Raw genomic sequence first — 19420 nt, 5'->3', positions numbered from 1 at the left:
CACCTTTCTCATGTGATTCTTCTTAACCCTCAGAGTGTAAATTGTCTTACGCTCTAAATAAAGTTGGCTACTGCATGAGACTTTAGTCTGCCTCAATTTAGACCCCACTCTCCCAGGTTCACACCACCAACTAGAGCAGCAACAATGGGTACATTTCTTCCACCTGTTTTATTTAAAAAAAAAAAAAAAAAAAAAAGAGTAGGCAACAGTCTGTATCATTACTTTATTATGTTACATATTCCAATGAATACATAAACTCTTTTTTAAAAAAGTAAGGCACATGAAAAGCCTTCTGTGCAAGTTCCATATTATTTTAAAATCCTATTGGCTAATAAAAGCATTTCAACTACAGAATTAGAGACATCTAGAAGAGAACATGATAGTTTGAGAGCAGAATCCCGAACCATTATTAGGTTTCACCTCATGGCACAATTAGTCAGCAAACCCAAGGTTTGTATTATAACAGTGTAGCTAGGGTGCCACTACAGAATCACTAACCAGCTTATTCACATATGTACAGCCAGGTCCCCAAGTAGTAATTATACAGCCTACAGGAAGAACAGCATCTAACTGCACTTGTGCCCTGTTTCATCACAGGTAAGGGATTTGGCATTTTCAGTCTTTTTGCACGCTGTGCTTGCTGTTCACAAGGCCTGGTTATACGATGCTGAAGACCATGGAGAGATATTGCTCATAAGACACCTGAATCCAGCCGTCCTGATCCGTGTCATAGCGCCTGAATATGTCTGTCAACCTCTGGGAGAAGCATAGACATTGAGAATTTACTGGACAGAACAGTATACTTAGATAGAAGACATTTTAAAAAGACATTTGGGGACCCAATCTCAGAAGCACATGCATTTCCCTCATCTCTTAGAAGGATACTGCAATGGCATTCACACAGGAAAGCACAGGGGTAGTCTTGAGCACCTCTAGTCAGTGCCTCTATGGACAACAAAGGGTATGGCAGGCCTAGCCAACTATATACCACATAGACCCTTCTTCACATTTCACAACCATCTCATGGACCTGGTCTGTGTAGCCCGAACAGAGACACTTTGAATCTTGACTATATGCCCAAAGGGCCCATGTGTTGAAGGGCCCAGTGGGGAAAGGGCCAACTACATGCAGTGGGTAAGCATTATGCAGGGCTCAGCCTCCTTAGCCCATCTCCCCTCCAGCAGAATTTGGACCCAGACAGGTAAGAAGTAGATGAGCAAGACCATTTTATTCCATTCATTTTGTTGTTATTTGTTTTATGTTTTTGAGACAGAGAACAACTATGTAACTCTGGCTGGCCTGGTCTGACTTTGAACTCAGAAATCCATCTGTCTGCCTCTACCTCCAGAGCACCGGGTGCTGGGATTAAAGGCATGGTGCTATCATGCCCAGATTTCACTCACATTTTGTAAGACTAGGTTACATGCATGCCAATTTTGAATAGACTCATGAAGACCATAAGTATGTTCTCAGTATTTCTAATGAAAACAAAACAAAACCAAAGACACAAGGGAATATTATGTGTTAACAGAAAACAACAGCCCCAGCACATCAAGACTCAACAGTTCATGGTCTACTTACTACTTTAGACATGAATGGTTTTTTTGTGAAAGAAAAAAAAAAAAAAGCAAGGAGGTATCACACACTTGAACCTCAGCACTGAGGCTGAGGAAAGACTGTTCAAGACCATCCTGGTCTACATAGCAAGAGTCTGTCTCAATGTTCTCTACTCTCCACAAAATACTATTATCACAAAACAAACTAGTCATGTGGCCACAAAACTATGTCTTGGTCAGTTCTGGACTATAAGACACTACAATCTGAATCTTAAATATCTGCTTAAAACAACAACAACAACAAAAAACACGTGTTAGGAACTCTGTCTAAACGGTATGTTAGGGAAGTGGTGCCTAGTGGGAAGAAATTAGGCCACTAGTGGTGTACCCATGAAAGGGTTATTGGGACTCCAATCACCTTCCTGTCTGCCTGTCACAAATCCCCAAAGCAACAAGCCAAATCTGGACTAAAGCTTCTAAAATTGTGAACCTAAATCTTATTTCTAATTGATTTATGTCATTTTTTTAATGGTAAGATAAAGAAAGCTAACACAGTGGTTATGCCATACAATACAGTTCACATGTATAACAGGTTCTGCCATCCAGATTATGTGTAAGCACACTCATGTTTGCACAATAACCTCACCTAATAACACATCCTCCAGAACATGTCTCTGTCAGTAACAAATGACTGTAGCAAAGAGTAAGTTTGCCTAACCTGTGCAAGGCTCTAGTTTCAATCCCAGCACCATAAAACAAAACACAAAGAATAATGAATTACTGAGAGTGCTGATTCAAGTCTGTAATCTTAGAACTTGGGAAGTGGAGGTAGAAAGACCAGGAGTTCAAGGCCACCCTCAACTACACAGGGAAAAATCAATGCCAGCCTGGGCTTTTTAGAAAAAAAAGAAACACATTTCTGAGGAAACTTTTACCTATATCATACAATGTTCTCTTTCCTTTTAGATTCTCCACCTTTCTAGCATTTTCAGTCATTTTTCCAAAGGTAAAACTGATCCAAGAAACTGGCTGTCCACCCCACCCCACCCCTCAGGAAACAATACCAACAGAGTACAAGGTGTACAGAGTGGAGAGCTTCTTCTGGACTTGACTAGATTACCCAGGAGGCTGAAAAAATAAAAAACCCAAACCTTTGCATACCCAGAAATGTAAGGATCAGAACTTTACTTATAAATGTGAACTCTAACTTTATAATAATTCAGACACAGTCTATGAGATTTCACATCAAATCTCTTTTTAAAGTGCTCAGAGAACACTGTAAGCATCCCTAACCTCATGAGAGAGTAGTAGCAGAGGTAGTTTCTTTCAGAGACTTGAAGCTTGAATACTAATAGACCAGTTATCCAACAAGATGAAGAACAGGGGGTGACATGCCAAGATCTTTTTATTTGTTTGTTTAAGACAGGGTACTTACTGTTATGTAGCTAGGCTTTGCCTAGAACTCATGAATCTTGTAGCTCAGGCTCCTGGAAGCTAGGATTATAGGCTTATACCATACTAGACCCAGAATGACTTTTTTAAAGATTTATTTTTGTTTTATGTGTATGGGTGTTTTGCCAGATTGTATGTCTGTGCACCATGTGTACTCATTGCCCATGCAGGCCAGAAGAGAGTACTGGATCCTCTGGAACTGGAGTCACATATGGTTGTTAGCTACCATGTGGGTACTGGGAATCAAACCTGGATCACCTAGAAGAGCAGCCAGTGCTCTTTACTGCTAAGTCATCTCTCTAGGCCCTCAGATTCATTTTTTAAGAAATCAAGCAGCATTGTAATTAGCAATCCAATTAGAGGAGATACACTTTTATTGATTTTCTTTGAACTAGAACAACACTGAGAATATTTTCCAAAATTCTACATTGTATCTCAAGGCTTAATGCTGTCCACATCTCTCAGTGGTTCTGCAACCAATGTAAGTGACCTCAGCTTAGGTTCAATCTCTAAGGACTTACCTCTTAACAACAGGTTCCACTGAAGTATTAAAGAAGAAAACATTTGCTTTCTATGAACTGAATCTACTTTAGATAAAGGGGCCAGAGCATGGATGTGTCACATATAACCCACTTTGAGCTAACAGCTGTGAAGTATGATCATCATACTGTTACCTCTGTTGTTACTTTTTGTTTGAAAATTTCTATAGCAAAAATCTTAATATACCTAAGGACTAATCAATGCACCATATTTCCAAAGCTTAAACCTAGAGAACCTAGACCTCTATCTAGAAGAAATAGCAGAGCCTGCTTCTTTGACAGGAACATACACTAAGCAATGAATGGGTGTCTGCATACTCTAGAGTTTGCTTATCATGCCTAGATAGCATAGGTCATCAATGATTGGCTGCTTGGCACAATCAAGGGGTCACAGCAAGGATGGAATATAGGAGGCTAATGCTGGTATAACAATGAATGCTCTTTCCAGCACTTCTTTGTATTTTTTTAGTAAGTAGAAGGTATATATACTGTAGCGATAAAAAGTAAAGCATATGGTTCACAGCTATAATTTATTATTTTGAAAATAAGTTTAAAGCCAGCATAGGCTACATAGTGAATTTAAAGCCAGCCAGAGATATAGAGACCTTGTTCTAAAAAATAAATAGTATTACATAGTATTTCAATTATATAAGTCAATTATTATTGCCAAGGACTATGTACTATATATAAACATATTGCTAGACTTACATATGACTAGCATCAAGGTTCATTATACCAGCTTTACCATAAAAATATAATGTCTTATGCTATGATGTCATAACAGCTGTGACATTAATAGGAAACAGGTCAGGCGGTGGTGGTGCACACCTTTAATCCCAGCACTCGGGAGGCAGAGGCAGGTGGATCTCTGTGAGTTCAAGGCCAGCCTGGTCTACAGAGCGAGATCCAGGAAAGGCACAAAGCTACACAGAGAAAGCCTGTCTCAAAAAACCAAAAAAATATAATAAAATAAAATAAAATAAAATAGGAAATAGACATTTTCCAGGTCATTATAATCTTATGGTACAACTACTGAAACATCACTGTGAGGCAAATGATCCTAGTTCCAAGGGTTAAAAAAAAAAAAAAAAAAAAAGTATTCCTAGCTCCAAAACTTAAACAGAAGGAAGTACTCACTCTGGTGGCTCCTCCATTCCTATCCCCTACTCCCACCTCTGCATGTCACAGCAAACCCATATGAAGCTGCTCAGTCACCTGCAAGACGATACAGCCCTGGATGAAGTCATCAAATGCGATCTGTCCTCGTCCTTGTCTGTCAAATTTTCGGATGAGGATGTCATGGAACTGATCAGAGAGCCGGTAGCCTTGGAGAGGGAAGATAAGAGTCAAGACAGGCTAGGAGAGGAATAAAGCATGAATTATACCTTATATTGGCTAAGCTTTCCTTCTTAAGACCCCAAGGCTTCAGATTAAACAATGATTAGGTAGAAATTAGAGATTAAAAAAAAAAAGTACAAACTTAACTGAAAGGCACTCTGGAAACTAAATAACTACTTAAATACAATATTCTGATATAAATATCACTGTGGAGTGATCTTACATACCAATACCAACTTGCAAGTCTGAGTAGTAACAGAATGTGCTGCTTGCTGTCTTGCTTCCTATGAGCTCACTGGTTTATGTTAGCTAACTGTACTCACTCTGCCTGTGCCTAAGAAACATCCACAAGGCAGTTAGACTTGGTATTCCTGAACCCAGTAGACTCCTCACTATGTCAACTCATCTAGAAATGAATGTTTTCAGTGACTTGCTGTCCTAGGTCATTCATCATTAGAAGATGCTATGAAAACTAAAATATCCCTAACAGCTCTAGTTACATGTGTCTCAACATAAAGAAAGAAGGTAACTGATGGGGACCCTTACAAAAAATAGTTCATCTGGGATCAGGGTTCTGAAATACAGCTAATCAGTCTTATAAAGGTTAGAATCAATAATGTGTCACTATGCCTCGTGGAGTTTAGGATCAATAACAAATGACCTGGCATTATAATTCCATTTCCAAATTACTGAGTGTGTTTGAAAGGGTCTTTAGCAGGGGATGACAGCTGTGAAGATGTGTGGACACACCAGACATAACAGACATGACCAGAGGCCATGTTTAAGGAGGATACCCTTCATCTGTTTCCTTCCCTGTGTGACCATGGTATCCTTTTTGAGGCAGGAGACAAAATCCAGGTGCTGAAATATTTTTACTGATTTTCAGTCTTGTTGGAAGCTTTGTAAGTATAAGTACACCTATTATCTGAATCTCACAGTTAATTACTGTATGAAACTTAATCATTATACTGATAAATGTTCAAACACAAAAACATGTTCAAAGCACCTTCCAGAGCAGTTGCGGGGAGTGGAGACAGGAACTTACATTCTAGAACCCTAAACAAATGTGTGACATTAAAACTGCTACAGGAGCCCCCTTTCTTACAGATCAAGCAGAAGATGGGACCTCCAATTTAAATCTGAAAGAGATAGCCCATAGGAAACAGCTGCCATGTCTCACTTCCTTACACCTAGCATGTGAGGTAATAATGGCCCTGGCTAAGCCCTGACCCTCTGAGAACAGAGCTTGGGCCCAGGTGTAGACAGAGCAAGACAGATACTGTTGTCCTCCTGCCAGGATAAGGAAAGGGCCAATGAAATGAGAACAAATATATAAGAGATCTATCTTGTCTGTGCATGGAAGCAACCCCATTTTTGCTATAATTAACTTGTAATTTCTCTGACAATTGGCATTCTTGTAGGGAAAGCAAAGACAAAAGACATACAAATAGCAAAGTAAACTACAAAGAAGTAAACCATAAAAGAATGCTCCCTAAAGGGGCTAAAATTTGGCAGTAAACTGGTCTCAAAAGAGTTCCTTCAATACAAGGGCACACAAGAATAGCCCTGCCTTAAGCAGATGCAGAGATCCACAGTCAAGTACTAGGCTGAGCTCCAGGAGTCCAGCTGAAGAGAGAAAGGAGGGATTCTATGAGCAAGGGGCATCAAGATCATGATGGGGAGACCTACAGAGATAACCAAACCAAACTAGTGGGAACTCATCCCTGGTGCATGAGCTGGCTTTCTGGAGCCCACTAACTATGGTGGAACACCTTGCACAGCCTTGATGCAGGGGGAGGTACCTGGACCTGCCTCAACTAAATGTACCAGACTCTGCTGACTCACCATGGGAGGCCTTACCTTGTCAGAGGAGGGAATGGAAGGCGGTTGGGGGTGGAGGGAGGCTGGGGGGGAGGTGAAGGGAAGAAAGGGGGATCTGTGGTTGGTATGTAAAATGAATAAAAAAGTTAAGAAAAAAGAAAAAAGAAAAAAGAATAGCCCTGCCTTAGGACTGAAATGCTTTGTGCTCAGCCCTGAGGCCTGATTAGGACTGACCAGTGAGACACATATTAGACCAGCCTGCTGACTGCCAGGCTGCATACCAATTTGTTTCTATCTAATAGGATAAGGCCACCTAGAGGCCTGCACTCTTGCATAAGTAGCAAGATCAGATCATAATTCTCAACCAGGGACATGCCCTGGAATCAGTCTTGACTATCTCAGGATAGACCAGGTGGAATGTCTTCACAAGAAGGCTGAAGGGTCTGAGTGAGGTAGTATGGAGACATATCTACTCTCTAAATCTGCCCCGTGTGTGAGAATCTCACTGAATGGAAATGGAAATATTCTGTGTCTACTTCCAATAGCCCACACCCTTGGTACTAGGCAAAGGTCCTTTTCTACCTAGAAACTAATAGAAGGTATGACGCCACCAGAAAAATAACTCCATTGACACCACTGGTCCAGGCCACTAATCTGTGGCCAGATTGGTCAGCACCAGGAAGTGAGCACCTGGACATGAAGTTCCACTACCAGAAACAATACAACCCTGTGCTTCCTGAGGGTTGCAGTCACACACAGCCTGATTGAAATTAGTGATCTCTACTGGAATGATCTGCCTGGTACTAATCTGTGTTCCCCCAACCAGCAAATGGCATGAGAAGGGCTATATGTAGGTCTTGTCTAATCCCAACCTACACAGAGCATTTTTAAAACTCAGTAACCTTGTGAAATGAGTCAATGGTAAGCAACCATATTACCTGGCGGTCATGCCACAGGTTTCAGATTTGCCTAAGCCTCCACTATAAAGGAATTAAGCAGATGCAACAAGATTGAACATGGCTGGAAATATAGGTAAGTGGAGGTCCACTATACTTTCATAAGTTTTTATGATTAAAACAACAACAACAAAAACCAAACAAACAACAAATCCAAACTACACAAGCTGCCCGAAGCTACACAGAAAAGGGGATGCTCAAAGACGTGCAGGGTTTGGGGGTAAGGGGGATTATTCACTTCAACTGTGCTGCCCACCAGAACAGATGGCTTTACTGCAGGTAAAGTAACTAACAAGTAACCGAAGTCACACCTACAGGGCAGTGTACATGCCCATCCAGATCTCTGTACCTGGCCACAGAACTTATTAGCAATGGTTTCAGTGAACAGAAGAATCATTAGCCTCACCAGGTGCCTCACTAGAGCCACAGGTATCACTGGGCTAGCCTGAAACACCAGATTCTCTTATTCTCTACTAAGCTCCTGTTTACCCAGCAGCAACAACTATTTCAGGAGTTATAACAGGAACTTTTGCTTCCAAAGCCAACTTCCTAACAGCTGCCACCAAAAATATTCCAAATTAGTATGCAAACAGAAAGACATTTCTTTTTCCTGAAGACTTAAGAGAAATATATCAGGACAAACAGGAAAAACCATGGCATGACTACCAGGAGAGTTCACAGGGGATTGCTGAGCTGAGAAATGTTTGGAAAAGTGAGAGATGCTGGCACTGCCCAAGATGGCCCACTGGGCCCTGACCAAACACCTTTCCTGTAGAAGATTCTGAAATGCCCTTGGTCTGATCAAGACACAGAGGGCACTTATGCTTCTAACTGGCCCCAGGACAAAATGAGAAGGGAGAGGATGAAAGAAAAGGGGTGGTCACTGTCATGCTGGAAGGAGAAATGGCAGAATTATAGAAGCTATATTAGTAGGAAATAACATACTTTAGGAAAGTAAAACTCAAGATAGTCACAATACACTAGATTATAGTTCATTTTTTAATAAAATTTTTCTAGAAGACATCTATTAACAATCTTTCAAAAGATAAAATACAGAAGAGTTTGGTAAGGGCAAAAGAACAGAAAGTACTATATGAAACTGTTCCAAATTTGAATCTTGATATAGTCATGACAAGTTATAGATGGGATGCAAACATTTCAGTGATTGTTTTGTAATTAAAAATTCCAGTTTTCTCTCACACTCAAGGCTAGTTCTGGGAGCCTCTAATTACACTCTGGACAGGTACTATGAATATTTGCAAGAAACACAGCACACTTTGCATGCCTAAGCCCACACCAAGCACACACGTGCTAAATGCATTTGAGAATGGGCACATACACTTCATAATTTCCCACTGAAGTAAAATTTGAATGGACTGATAAACTTTTATTATTTATAGAATTGTTTCTTAGTGTTATCACTGTGTCCATGTACTTCGACAAACCACTACGTATATGCTGCCAACTTCTCCACACCACTGTATTTCTGGTTTTCTACTTTAAATTGTTCCAAAAGCCACATTCTCAATTTTGCTCATATCATCTCATTTCACAAAAAGTACATGATTTGCATAGCCCTTATCTCATTTTGGATGAAACACTGTGTGAAAGACTCCATGTCACATATAAATCTTCATGACAAAAATAGAATCAAAATATGAACCTGTGCAATATAAACAGAAATTTCACATGGACTGGGTTAAAAAAAATCAATAAACTGAACAGAGTAAAACAAAGCTTGAGAGACTCCTATATTCCAAAATGAAATATGCTATACAATTAAGACAAGTGAATTACCAAAACCTGAGAGTGCTTGCTTGAGCTCGTTCTTGTCAATCATCCCAGAGTTGTCCCTGTCATAGGTGCGGAAGACATTCTGCCAGTCTGTGATGTATTTCCAAACACCTGTAAATTCACTGAAGTTCACACCAGCCTTGTTTTCTCGGTCAAACATAGCTGAGATGCAGAGGAATACCAGACAAGCATTAAGTTTGCATGTTCAACAGCAAAAGACCATCATAGTACAGAACTGACAGTTTCATATCACCTCTAAGGCCTTCAGGTGCTGGCACGGAGCTACCAGCTGGCTAAAGGTTAGTTTGTTGATTACAAGATTTCCTAAAAGTCTAGTTATCCCTGCCTAGGGTGGAGGGAGTGTAGAAGACAGTAACCCAACACTAGCTCCTAAGTAATGTCAACCAGAACACACATTCACAGATGTATAAAAGGTAGACAATTAAAAAAAACCACAATGTTAGCCGGGTGGTGGTGGCGCACACCTTTAATCCCAGCACTCGGGAGGCAGAGGCAGGCGAATCTCTGTGAGTTCGAGGTCAGCCTGGTCTCCAAAGTGAGTTCCAGGAAAGGCGCAAAGCTACACAGAGAAACCCTGTCTCGAAAAACCAAAAAAAAAAAAAAAAAAAAAAAAAAAAAACCCACAATGTTTTATACTTCAGAAAGTTCTGAAAACAGAAACACTAAAAGTACTCTACTCCCAGCCTGGTGGTGGTGGCGTACACCTTTAATCCTAGTACTCCGGAGGCAGAGGCAGGCGGATCTCCTGTATGTTCAAGGCCAGCCTGGTCTAGAGAGTGAGTTCCAGGACAGGCTCCAAGGCTACACAGAGAAACTCCGAAAGCGCCTCCTGCCCCAAAAAGTACTCTCACTTTATAAGAAGGAAAATGGTATGCAAAGGTTAAGTCCCCGATTATTCTAGCTCCTGGGCTTGAGCCAGAGTTAACCCTTTTACTTACTGACCAGGTACACACCTCCAGAGGGAGGCTCAGAGGAGTTCTCCTAGGGCAAGAAATGCCTTGTTTTAATGAGAAGATGCCCTAATCTATTATCCTAGGAACTTTGGATTTTATTTTTTAAAAAAATCAGTTTAATTCTCAATGTGAGCTCTCAGTTTCCTGTTCACGCTGCCAAGCCTGCTGCCTGCTGCCTACTGCCAGGCTGTCCACTATTATGAACTTTAACCTCCTGAAACTGTAAGCCCAAATAAACTCTTTCTTCTATAAGTTGCCTTAGTCGTGGTGTTTTATCATAGCAATGGAAAAGTAACTAAGACACAGGAAGAACTCATAACTGGTAATCCTGGTAAGAAAGAAATGATGAAAATCCTTGCAGGACCCAACTCCAGCTCAGGCCTTGGTACATGCATTTTAAATTCAACCAAACACTAGCTTGCAAAACAAAGAAAAGTAACTAAAACATGAAGGAAATCAGTTACATGTATGAAATTCAACAAGAAGAATTATTAGATGTAGACTCCTTCTTTCCTATAGACTTCAAAGTCATAAGTAACACAAGGTAAAGTAGATATAAGTTAATATATGTAATTCTTAAATAAATGCATTTCTTAAAGTTTAGAAGACAATTACTTAAAATACTTAAATAAAAGTCACAAAAATGAATTTTTTAAAAGATACTACCAAAATAACAAAATAAGGCTTAGAGAAAACTGTAATATGAAAATTTTATGCATCTATAACCTCTGAATTAGAAATGGAAAGGACAGACTAAGATGTAACTTTAAACTAACCAATAAGTGAAAGCATCTAGAAATACGGAAGCAGGGAGAATGAAACATAAGAGCCCACTCAATATGACTGGGGTTATAGCAGCACCCACAGAAACAACCACCTAGCCTGTCTGCATAGATACTTACAAATGATTGACCTAACAGTCACTGGATTAAACGGAGTCCAAGTACCTGGAAACAAATGACATAATAGCAATTAGACAAAAGAAGATAAACTTATAAGACGCTCTAAGTGACTTGTCTATGACAGTCTATGAGTCAGTAGCCTGCTCTGGAACAGAGGTTGCAAGCAGGGGCCTGCTCCCTGGGACACTAGAAGATCTGGTTACCAGAGGCTCGGTGCTGTTTCTCCACAGAACTTCAGTTGTGCAAATTTCTGGGGAGAGTAGATATGTCAGACTGTGCCTAGGGTCCCAAAGACCACTTATTCAGGCTTGACAACTCTCTAGTATAAGACTCACTATAACAGCTCCTTTTACAGAAGGGACAAAGAGTAAAGTAGCAAGGGATAATTGGGTGGAAAACCAGGAATGGGTTCCTAGAATCAGTGAGACATACTCTACTATAGCACAGGCTATCAGCAGGGCAACTGTCTTGAACCTGAGAGTCTATCATTTTTCAGTAGTCAGCCACTAAGCTCCAGTTGTCCAGAGGAAAATAATGCTCTCTGCCACAAATCACATCTTTGTCGTAAACTGCCAAGGCAAAGAAGTCAAGACATGACAGTGCAGGCCTGGGATGCCAGTATTTAGGAGGCAGAAGCAGGAGGATGGAGAGTTGAGACCAGCCTGGGCTACAGTGAGATCCTGTATCAAATAAACAAAACAAAAGAACTTTCAGTGCCCAGGGAAATCCAGCCAATTGAGTTATTCTCCCCACCCAACTGTCAAAGACATAAATAGATCTCAAACTCCCTCTGCACCAACACAGGGCAACAAAGACTGTTGCTGTGGATATTGCTCTGTATAAATAAAACACTGATTGGCCAGTAGCCAGACAGGAAGTATAAGCGGGACTAACAGAGAGGAGAATTGAGGGAACAGGAAGGCAGAGGAGGAGACTGCCTACAGCCACCGCCAAGACAAGGAAGATGTAAGGTACCAGGAAGCCACGAGCCATGTGGCAAAGTATAGATTAATAGAAATGGGTTAAATATAAAAGTAAGAGCTAGACAATGATAGGCCTGAGCTAGTGGCCAAGCAGTTTAAATAATATAAGAGTTGGTGTGTTTATTTTCTAAGTGGGCTCCGGGACTGGAGGGGCTTGGCGGGAGCTGGAAAGAAACTCTCCAGCTACAGACTGTCACTCATGTAACAAGGCCAATGGTGAGGAAAAGGCATAAGTGACTGAATTTTACAGGGAATCATCTTGTTTATATGTGAGTGTGATTTGCCTCAGCTTTTTTTTTTTTATCCTAGAACTCTACTGATAAAAACGTCTCCAAAAGAAATTAAAAAAAAAAAAAGACTATTTTCAAAGTACAACTGAAAACATGCATCTCAAATCACTAATAATATGTTTGTTAAGTCAAATCTACTTCAAAAGCACTACTAAAAAGAGGTGAGTGTGGTGACAAGTGCCTATAACCCCAGCACTTGGGAGGTAGAGGCAGGAAAATTATGAGTTCAAAATCATCCTCAACTAAACAGTAAGTTTTAATTAAAGTCAGCCTGGGCTACACTTCACAAAAGACTAATCAACAAATACACGCCAAAAAGGAGCTTGAGAAAAATTAATTTTTAATATATAACCCAAGAAGTCCCAAAGAAGTTTGTGACACATTATTTCATAAAGGTAAGAGAAATCCTGTGATAGCTGATCTTCATTGTCCACTTGGATTTAAAAATCAATCACCTAGGAGATTAATAAGATATATTTCCATGTTTATCAGGGCATGTCCAGATGCAATTAACTTAAGGGAAAGACCTACCCTGAATGTAGGTGGTACTATTCCATGGGGTGGGGTCCACACAGAATAAAAGGGAAAGAGGAGACAGCTGGAGGAACAGAGGAACACCAGTATTCCTCTTTTTAGGCTCCCTAGCTGCCATGAAGTAAATGGTTCTGTCCCACCAACCCCCCCCCTTTCTGGATGGATTGAACCAAAACTGTGAACCAAAACAAATTTTTCTTTTCATGAGCTGCTTCTAGCAGGTACTGCAGTTGCAGGGATGAGAAAACAAATCCCATTCTATGTTCTTTCTGTCCACTGACCATACTTCTATGTAAATAAATCTCACAGAAGCCCAGTGTACCCACAAACACTCCTAGCATGGTGTCAAGTACACAGCAACCAAGAGGTCTAAACTGAAGGGAGAAACGAAGCTATTTTTAACTTCATATTTCCTTCCACAACACAATAATTAAATTTCCTAAAAGAGAGAAAGAAGTTTAACAGTTGCCTGAAGGACACTAAGCCCTAATTCAAGTCAGAATCATTTTGAAATCAGTGCCCAAGCTAAACAGGGAAAATCCTTGGCTCATGCTGGGAGCATAAGAACTGGCCCCATGAGTGCACAGACCTTGTACAGACCTACAAGCTTAATAATCTGTGTGTCCCAAGAGGCTTCAGTGACTATTTGTTTTTGTTTGTACATTAACTGAATACATGTTCCTCTTTACATTAGCTACTAAAAATTTTGAAGCCAAATTTATGGCTTATTGTTAACCTTTCATCTTTACTGTCTATTTTCCACCTCTCAGCAATCATAATTAAATTTTACTTTATTTTCTGTATTCCGACTATTTGGAAAGAGAGCAGATTATCAATAAGCATAAACTCCAGTTCTTTCACAGCTTCACAGAGCAGGTGATACGGTGTTTTTGAGGTGCTGTCACTTCCTTTTACTCTGAAGCCTTTGTGCTTTTCTACCTGGTTTGTACCAGACGTAGGTCACTAAACACATGCGCCAAACCACTAGGGACCTATTTTTCTGCCTATATCCTGCCATGGACTCTAGTCCCCTACTTCTCTTCACTGGAAGATATACTTCATACCACATGGGTGTGGCTGCTCCTGTAGACTTCGATTTTTCCCTGATAACCTGTCAAAGTCTACTTTCCCAATACGGTAATACAACACAGTGGTTAATTTATACAGCATCATTATAACATCAGGCAACAGAAAACCACCATGATTTAAAGTGGTCCCTCAACAACAGCATCTTGTGGTCCCCACAGGTTAAGTAATAAAAATTGTGTCAGTTTAAAGGTCACTCTGAAAATATAAATGAAACAAGAATGCCTAGCATAAGTGGATGGCAGAGGGCTTTAATTTTGATGCCAAGGCTATGAGGCACTATCTAGCATCTCACTTGCCTTCTCCCTTTTATCCAACCAATTACAGAAAAATAATCCCCATTATAACAAAAATGAGCCTTTTAAAATTTTCATCACATCTTGAAACTAATACCTTCCTAAGCTTATACAGCTCACCTGGGGAGAAACAAGCTCTAAATATAATAATAAGTAATAATAAGAAAAGACAGCCACACCTTAAGAATTACAAATGATATTTAATAAGAAAAATGTCTCTAGGATCATGGATATACTCTGTTGGTAGGGTGTTTGCCCACTGTGCATATAGTTCTAGGTTCTATGCTCAGTACAGAATAAACCAGCACTCAGTATTTAGGAGTTAGATGCAGGAGGATTGGAAGTTCAAGGTCATCCTTGCCTACTTAGAAGTTCCAGGCCAGCCTAGAACATGAGACTGTCAAAAAAGAAAGAGAGAAAAGGAAGGAAGGAAGGGAGGAAGGAAGGAAAGAAGGGAAGGAAGGAAAGAAAGAAAGAAGGAAGAAAGGGTGGGAGGAAGGAAGGAAGGAAGGAAGGAAAGAAGAAAAGAAAGAAAGGAAGGAAGGAAGGAAGGAAGAAAAGAAAGAAAGAAAGAAAGAAAGAAAGAAAGAAAGAAAGAAAGAAAGAAAGAAAGAAAGAAAGAAAGAAAGAAAGAAAGAAAGAAAGAAAGGTTGAGGCTGGAGAGACAGTTCAGAGGTTTAGAACACTTGTTGCCATTGCAGAGGACCCACGTTTGGTTCCCAGCAACTACATGGTGGCTTACAACCATCTGCAACTCCAGTTCCAGAGGGTCAGGTGCCCTCTTCTAGCCTCCATGGGCAGCAGGCATACACCTGGTTCACATACATATAAGCAGGTAAAACATTCATACAAATAAATAAATCTTAAAATTAAATAATTATTTTAATTGTCTCTAATGGTACCACTAAAGATTAATAACACTGACACCAGAAAAAACATGACTCCATGGAGAGCTAGCTCCATACAAAGGCCACAATCCTCTCAATTCTGCTGGGATACATTTACATAAATACCTCCCCATGATCCTGCTGACATCACTTGCCATATATCTATTTCCCAAACTGGCCCCAGAGTTTTAGCAGTTCTTACAGCAAACATATTTCCACAAAAATACTTAAGAACCATCTTGAAACTGTTCAACAACTAAACAATTACTTCTAAATGTCACCTGACAATTTTTCAGTGTCCCTGATGATCCTCTTCAGAGGAGTTGCTAAGATTGATTTACCCAAGTAGGTAAAAGGCCTTCTAGATAACTAAGGGACCTCTGACGCAAAGCTAGTCAAGGCCTACAATGTGGCTCCCGTTTCTCAGAAAGCATTTTCTGAGGCTCACATACATTTGGAGCTCAGTGAGGCAACAATAATGATAATCAAGAAAATATGGACACAGTAGCTTAGAAACACCTTTACCTTATACTGGTAACTTCAGGACCTCCTTATTTGGAAATAATTCCAAGAAAGAAACTGCTTATTGTGAATAGATCAGGCTTCAACTCACCATTGGATAATGCTTGCTGAAGCTCATTGTCTGAAATCACTCCACTCCTGTCTTTATCAACCCTACAAAATAAAAAAGACCGGTAAGTTGGTGATGAAAAGTAAAGGAAAAATAAAACAAGGCTAAAACATCATTTCTATCAACCTACACTAGGTCTGGAATGTTACTCCGGCCAGACCTTTCTCTTAGCTCAGCTGGAATGTCACATGCCCCCAGGTGTGCCAGAGATTAAGGAACAATTTCTCTTAGTTCTTCAAGTCCGTCTAAATTTACACCTGCACCAGTTTATATTATTCGTACTAGATAAAGATTCTCTAGGGCAAATAAGTCATTCCTTGGCCACGAGTCAGTGGGGTGACAATCTGGCGATTCAGAAGGACGATCAGGGACAGAAAACACTGCAGTAGTAGCCGGCTCTTTTTACTGATGCTGTTTTCCTGACTCAAGATCTGTCCCGTTCCTAAAGCAAGCACCCCAGACCCTGTAGGGCAGCTGGTCCGCGTCCCTCAGCCCTGAGCAAAAGGAACTGCCAACATGACCCCAAGCCTTGTGCTACTGTAGACGACAGGAAGCCGGGGATGGAGCTGGGTAGGAACGACTGCAAGGGAGGTCCGAGGAAAAGAAGGCCAGAGAGAACCGGAGAGTAGGCCCTGGAAACCAAGGACCCTCCCAAGAGCCGGAGGAACGGGGCAGCGCCGGCCTCACCGCTGGAAGACGTTCCACAGGAAGCTCTGGTCTGGCAGCGCAGCTCCGGCAGCAGGGCCAGGGCCTGCGCTCGGGCCTGGGCGGTAGGAGTAGGCCGCCATGGGCTGATGCACAGCGGTAATGCGGCCCGCTCCAAACGCTGCGCTTCCGCCTCCGTCCCGGGCAGGACCAGGAGCCCACAACTTCCTGGGAACAACGGAAGCGCGTGTCTTTGAGTCACTTAGCAGGCGTGGTCAGTTGCCACGCAAGGTCTAGAGGGCCGTGAGGCTAGTCTGGGCCCCGCCTCCTCTTGCTAGTAGCATCCGGTGCCTTTCAGCCCGACCCTGCCCCGCCCTCCTGCCCAGCCAGGTGCGTGTCTTGTCCTGGAGCTGAGGTGGATAAGTTCAAAAGAGAACAGACCACTCCGGGCCAACCCAAGCTTACAAAACGCCTCGACCTGGGATGGGAAGTGGTGAAAGCTTCACTTGAGTTGATGACCTCCCGTTATGTCTGCATAGATAAGAATGGTGTAAAAGTGATGTGCACCAACCGCGGGAAGTTCTCGTCGAAAACTCAAAGTGACATTTTATGGACCCTGGAGTTTGTCCATCAGTCCGTACTCCACCCTCCCGCCTTCCCACTTGCTTATATCGGCTGAACCTCAGCCTCCCTGGGATTGCACAAATAAGTTCGTTTGTGAATGGCCCCAGTAAGGTTTGGTCCTAAAGTGATAATGTCCTTGGTCTGTGACCTCTACTTGGACTCCTGTACTTAATTAACACTTTTGGTGCTTACTCCTATAATTATAAACTTGCCTTCCTTCATTCTGGATACTAATTCTATGATGCTTTTATAATTGGAATGCTCCTGAATTTGAGTAATGCACAGTGTTGGAGCAACTACCAACCTGTTGTGTTCACATTCACATGCATCAGGCCATCCTTCCACCAAGATCTGTGTGCTGTGTACAGTTCAAGATACTACAGTTATTCCAGTTCTGCCACAGGATTAGTCCAGCTTTCCTATTCCTCATTCAGTGAAGACCGATTTATCATTGTAACTGCTATGCTACCTTTGTGGGTTTTTAGTTTACTTGCTAAGGCTGAACAGTCCAAGGACCAAGAGAATGGCCTCGTACACCTGAAACTTTCTTCCATGTGGACAATCATCTATTATTTAGCATAGCTATAGATCTGATCAACTCCCAACTGTATCATTTTCTGTCCCATTTTTCTTGTTCTTGTCCATGAGATTTTTCAAATTATTCAAAGAAACTATCTCATAGCTTTGGCATTTACCTAGAAATCTACAAAGTTCTTTAAGGTGGATTTTCTCCCATGATTTAGTGAATTCATTTTTAAAATCTCTCATAAACTGTACATCTCACTTGTTGAATAATCTTTCAGACTTTTCCAGTTCTTTTATTTAGATTCTGAAATCCATTTTTTATCCTGTCCTATCTCTGGCTCCTTTTCTCTTTTTCAGAAATAATATTAACAACCATAATTTTGCTACCTGATCTGGAAATTTTCTAGTACAGACAAACTTCAGCTGGAAGCAGTTACTTCTGCAGACCTGAGGCCCATACCTACAGAACCTGGGACTCTACTAGCTGTTTACTGACAAGTCTCCAGCTTTGAATCCTATAAAGGTTCAGTCCCAAGGAGACTACCTTCTCCAACAGCTTACAGACAGCTGTCTTCCAGGCACCATCATCTATCTCCTTACCCTATCTCAGGTTCAGTTTCCTCCTAACCAGGTCTGTTCTAAGCTTTCCAGGAGTTGAGAAATAAATGAGATAACATCGTCCTCCCTACTGTAATGTTAATCATATCATGTGTCTGCATATTGGGCCAGTCTTTCCTTTAGCCTAATTTCTCTGAGCTACTTTGAAAGTTCTTGTTTTTCTTTAGAACTTTTCTAAACATTGGCCTTTTCTGGGAGCTGGGGTGCTTGATACATTCTACAATGTTCACTCTTGAAATGAGTGAGTCATTGTCCTATCCTTTGCATAAAGATATTTTTGTGTATGCACTGATGCATGCATGTTTTTATACATATCTAACTTAGCAGTTTACCTCTAAGCCACAATGGTTCCTGTGCTTACTTTCCCAGGTTGATTGCAGCACTGGGCATTTGCACAGGAAAGTTAAGTCCTTTTACTGTAACTTTTCCTTAAATGGCCTCTGGGACAGAGCCAAACGTGCTCAGCATACCCCTTTCTTTCTTGGATTAATGATGAAACATTGTCCCTTGGCTCCAACATTAGTCTTTGAATTTAGTTTGAAAAATAACAACCTATCATTTTTTTATGTAACTCAGGCTTCTTAGTGAGTATTGTTGAGTCTATTAAATGTGTGCTAGTTGGTGTGAGGACAGGATGGACTTGTTCTGATCTGCTTGCTCTGACGTGATAGTCACTTACCACATGAAGCTACAGAGCACTGAGATGGACCAGTGTAACTGAAGTAGTTTTAAATTTCAAGTTAATCAATTAAAATGTAGCCAGCTACATGTGGCTATGATGAAGCATTGATTCTTTTTGTTTCCTTCAAGGTGCCATCACATCTGGTACCCAACTTCCTTTACTTACATGGTTTGTTGCTTTCTACAAAATGTTTCATTTTGAAATTCTGAGACATGTATTTTGAAAGATTCTGGTTCATTGTTCATTAGTGAAGTATAGACATTTATATTTGTGACTATGAGAAAACA

General features: G+C 40.9%; 1 protein-coding gene across 2 annotated transcripts; it reads right to left on the bottom strand.

Moving 5' to 3' along the window:
- Nucleotides 1-204: 204 nt before the first annotated feature.
- On the bottom strand, nucleotides 205-16939 carry Pdcd6 (programmed cell death 6). Of its 2 annotated transcripts, none has more exons than XM_028873638.2 (6): nucleotides 16727-16939; nucleotides 16022-16083; nucleotides 11333-11377; nucleotides 9460-9618; nucleotides 4763-4872; nucleotides 205-756 (listed from the first exon to the last, which is right to left on the bottom strand). In XM_028873638.2, exons 1-6 carry the CDS (start codon nucleotides 16825-16827, stop codon nucleotides 658-660), a joined length of 576 nt encoding a protein of 191 aa, XP_028729471.1. In that variant the 5' UTR covers nucleotides 16828-16939; the 3' UTR covers nucleotides 205-657. The 2 variants fall into 2 exon arrangements, with proteins under 2 accessions (XP_028729471.1, XP_028729472.1); XM_028873639.2 differs by having other exon boundaries at nucleotides 9466-9618.
- Between the last annotated feature and the right edge of the window lie 2481 nt (nucleotides 16940-19420).

The sequence above is a fragment of the Peromyscus leucopus genome, chromosome 19, assembly GCF_004664715.2.
Source record: "Peromyscus leucopus breed LL Stock chromosome 19, UCI_PerLeu_2.1, whole genome shotgun sequence".
Lineage (NCBI taxonomy): Eukaryota > Metazoa > Chordata > Mammalia > Rodentia > Cricetidae > Peromyscus > Peromyscus leucopus.
This window is presented reverse-complemented; position numbering and strand designations above follow the sequence as displayed.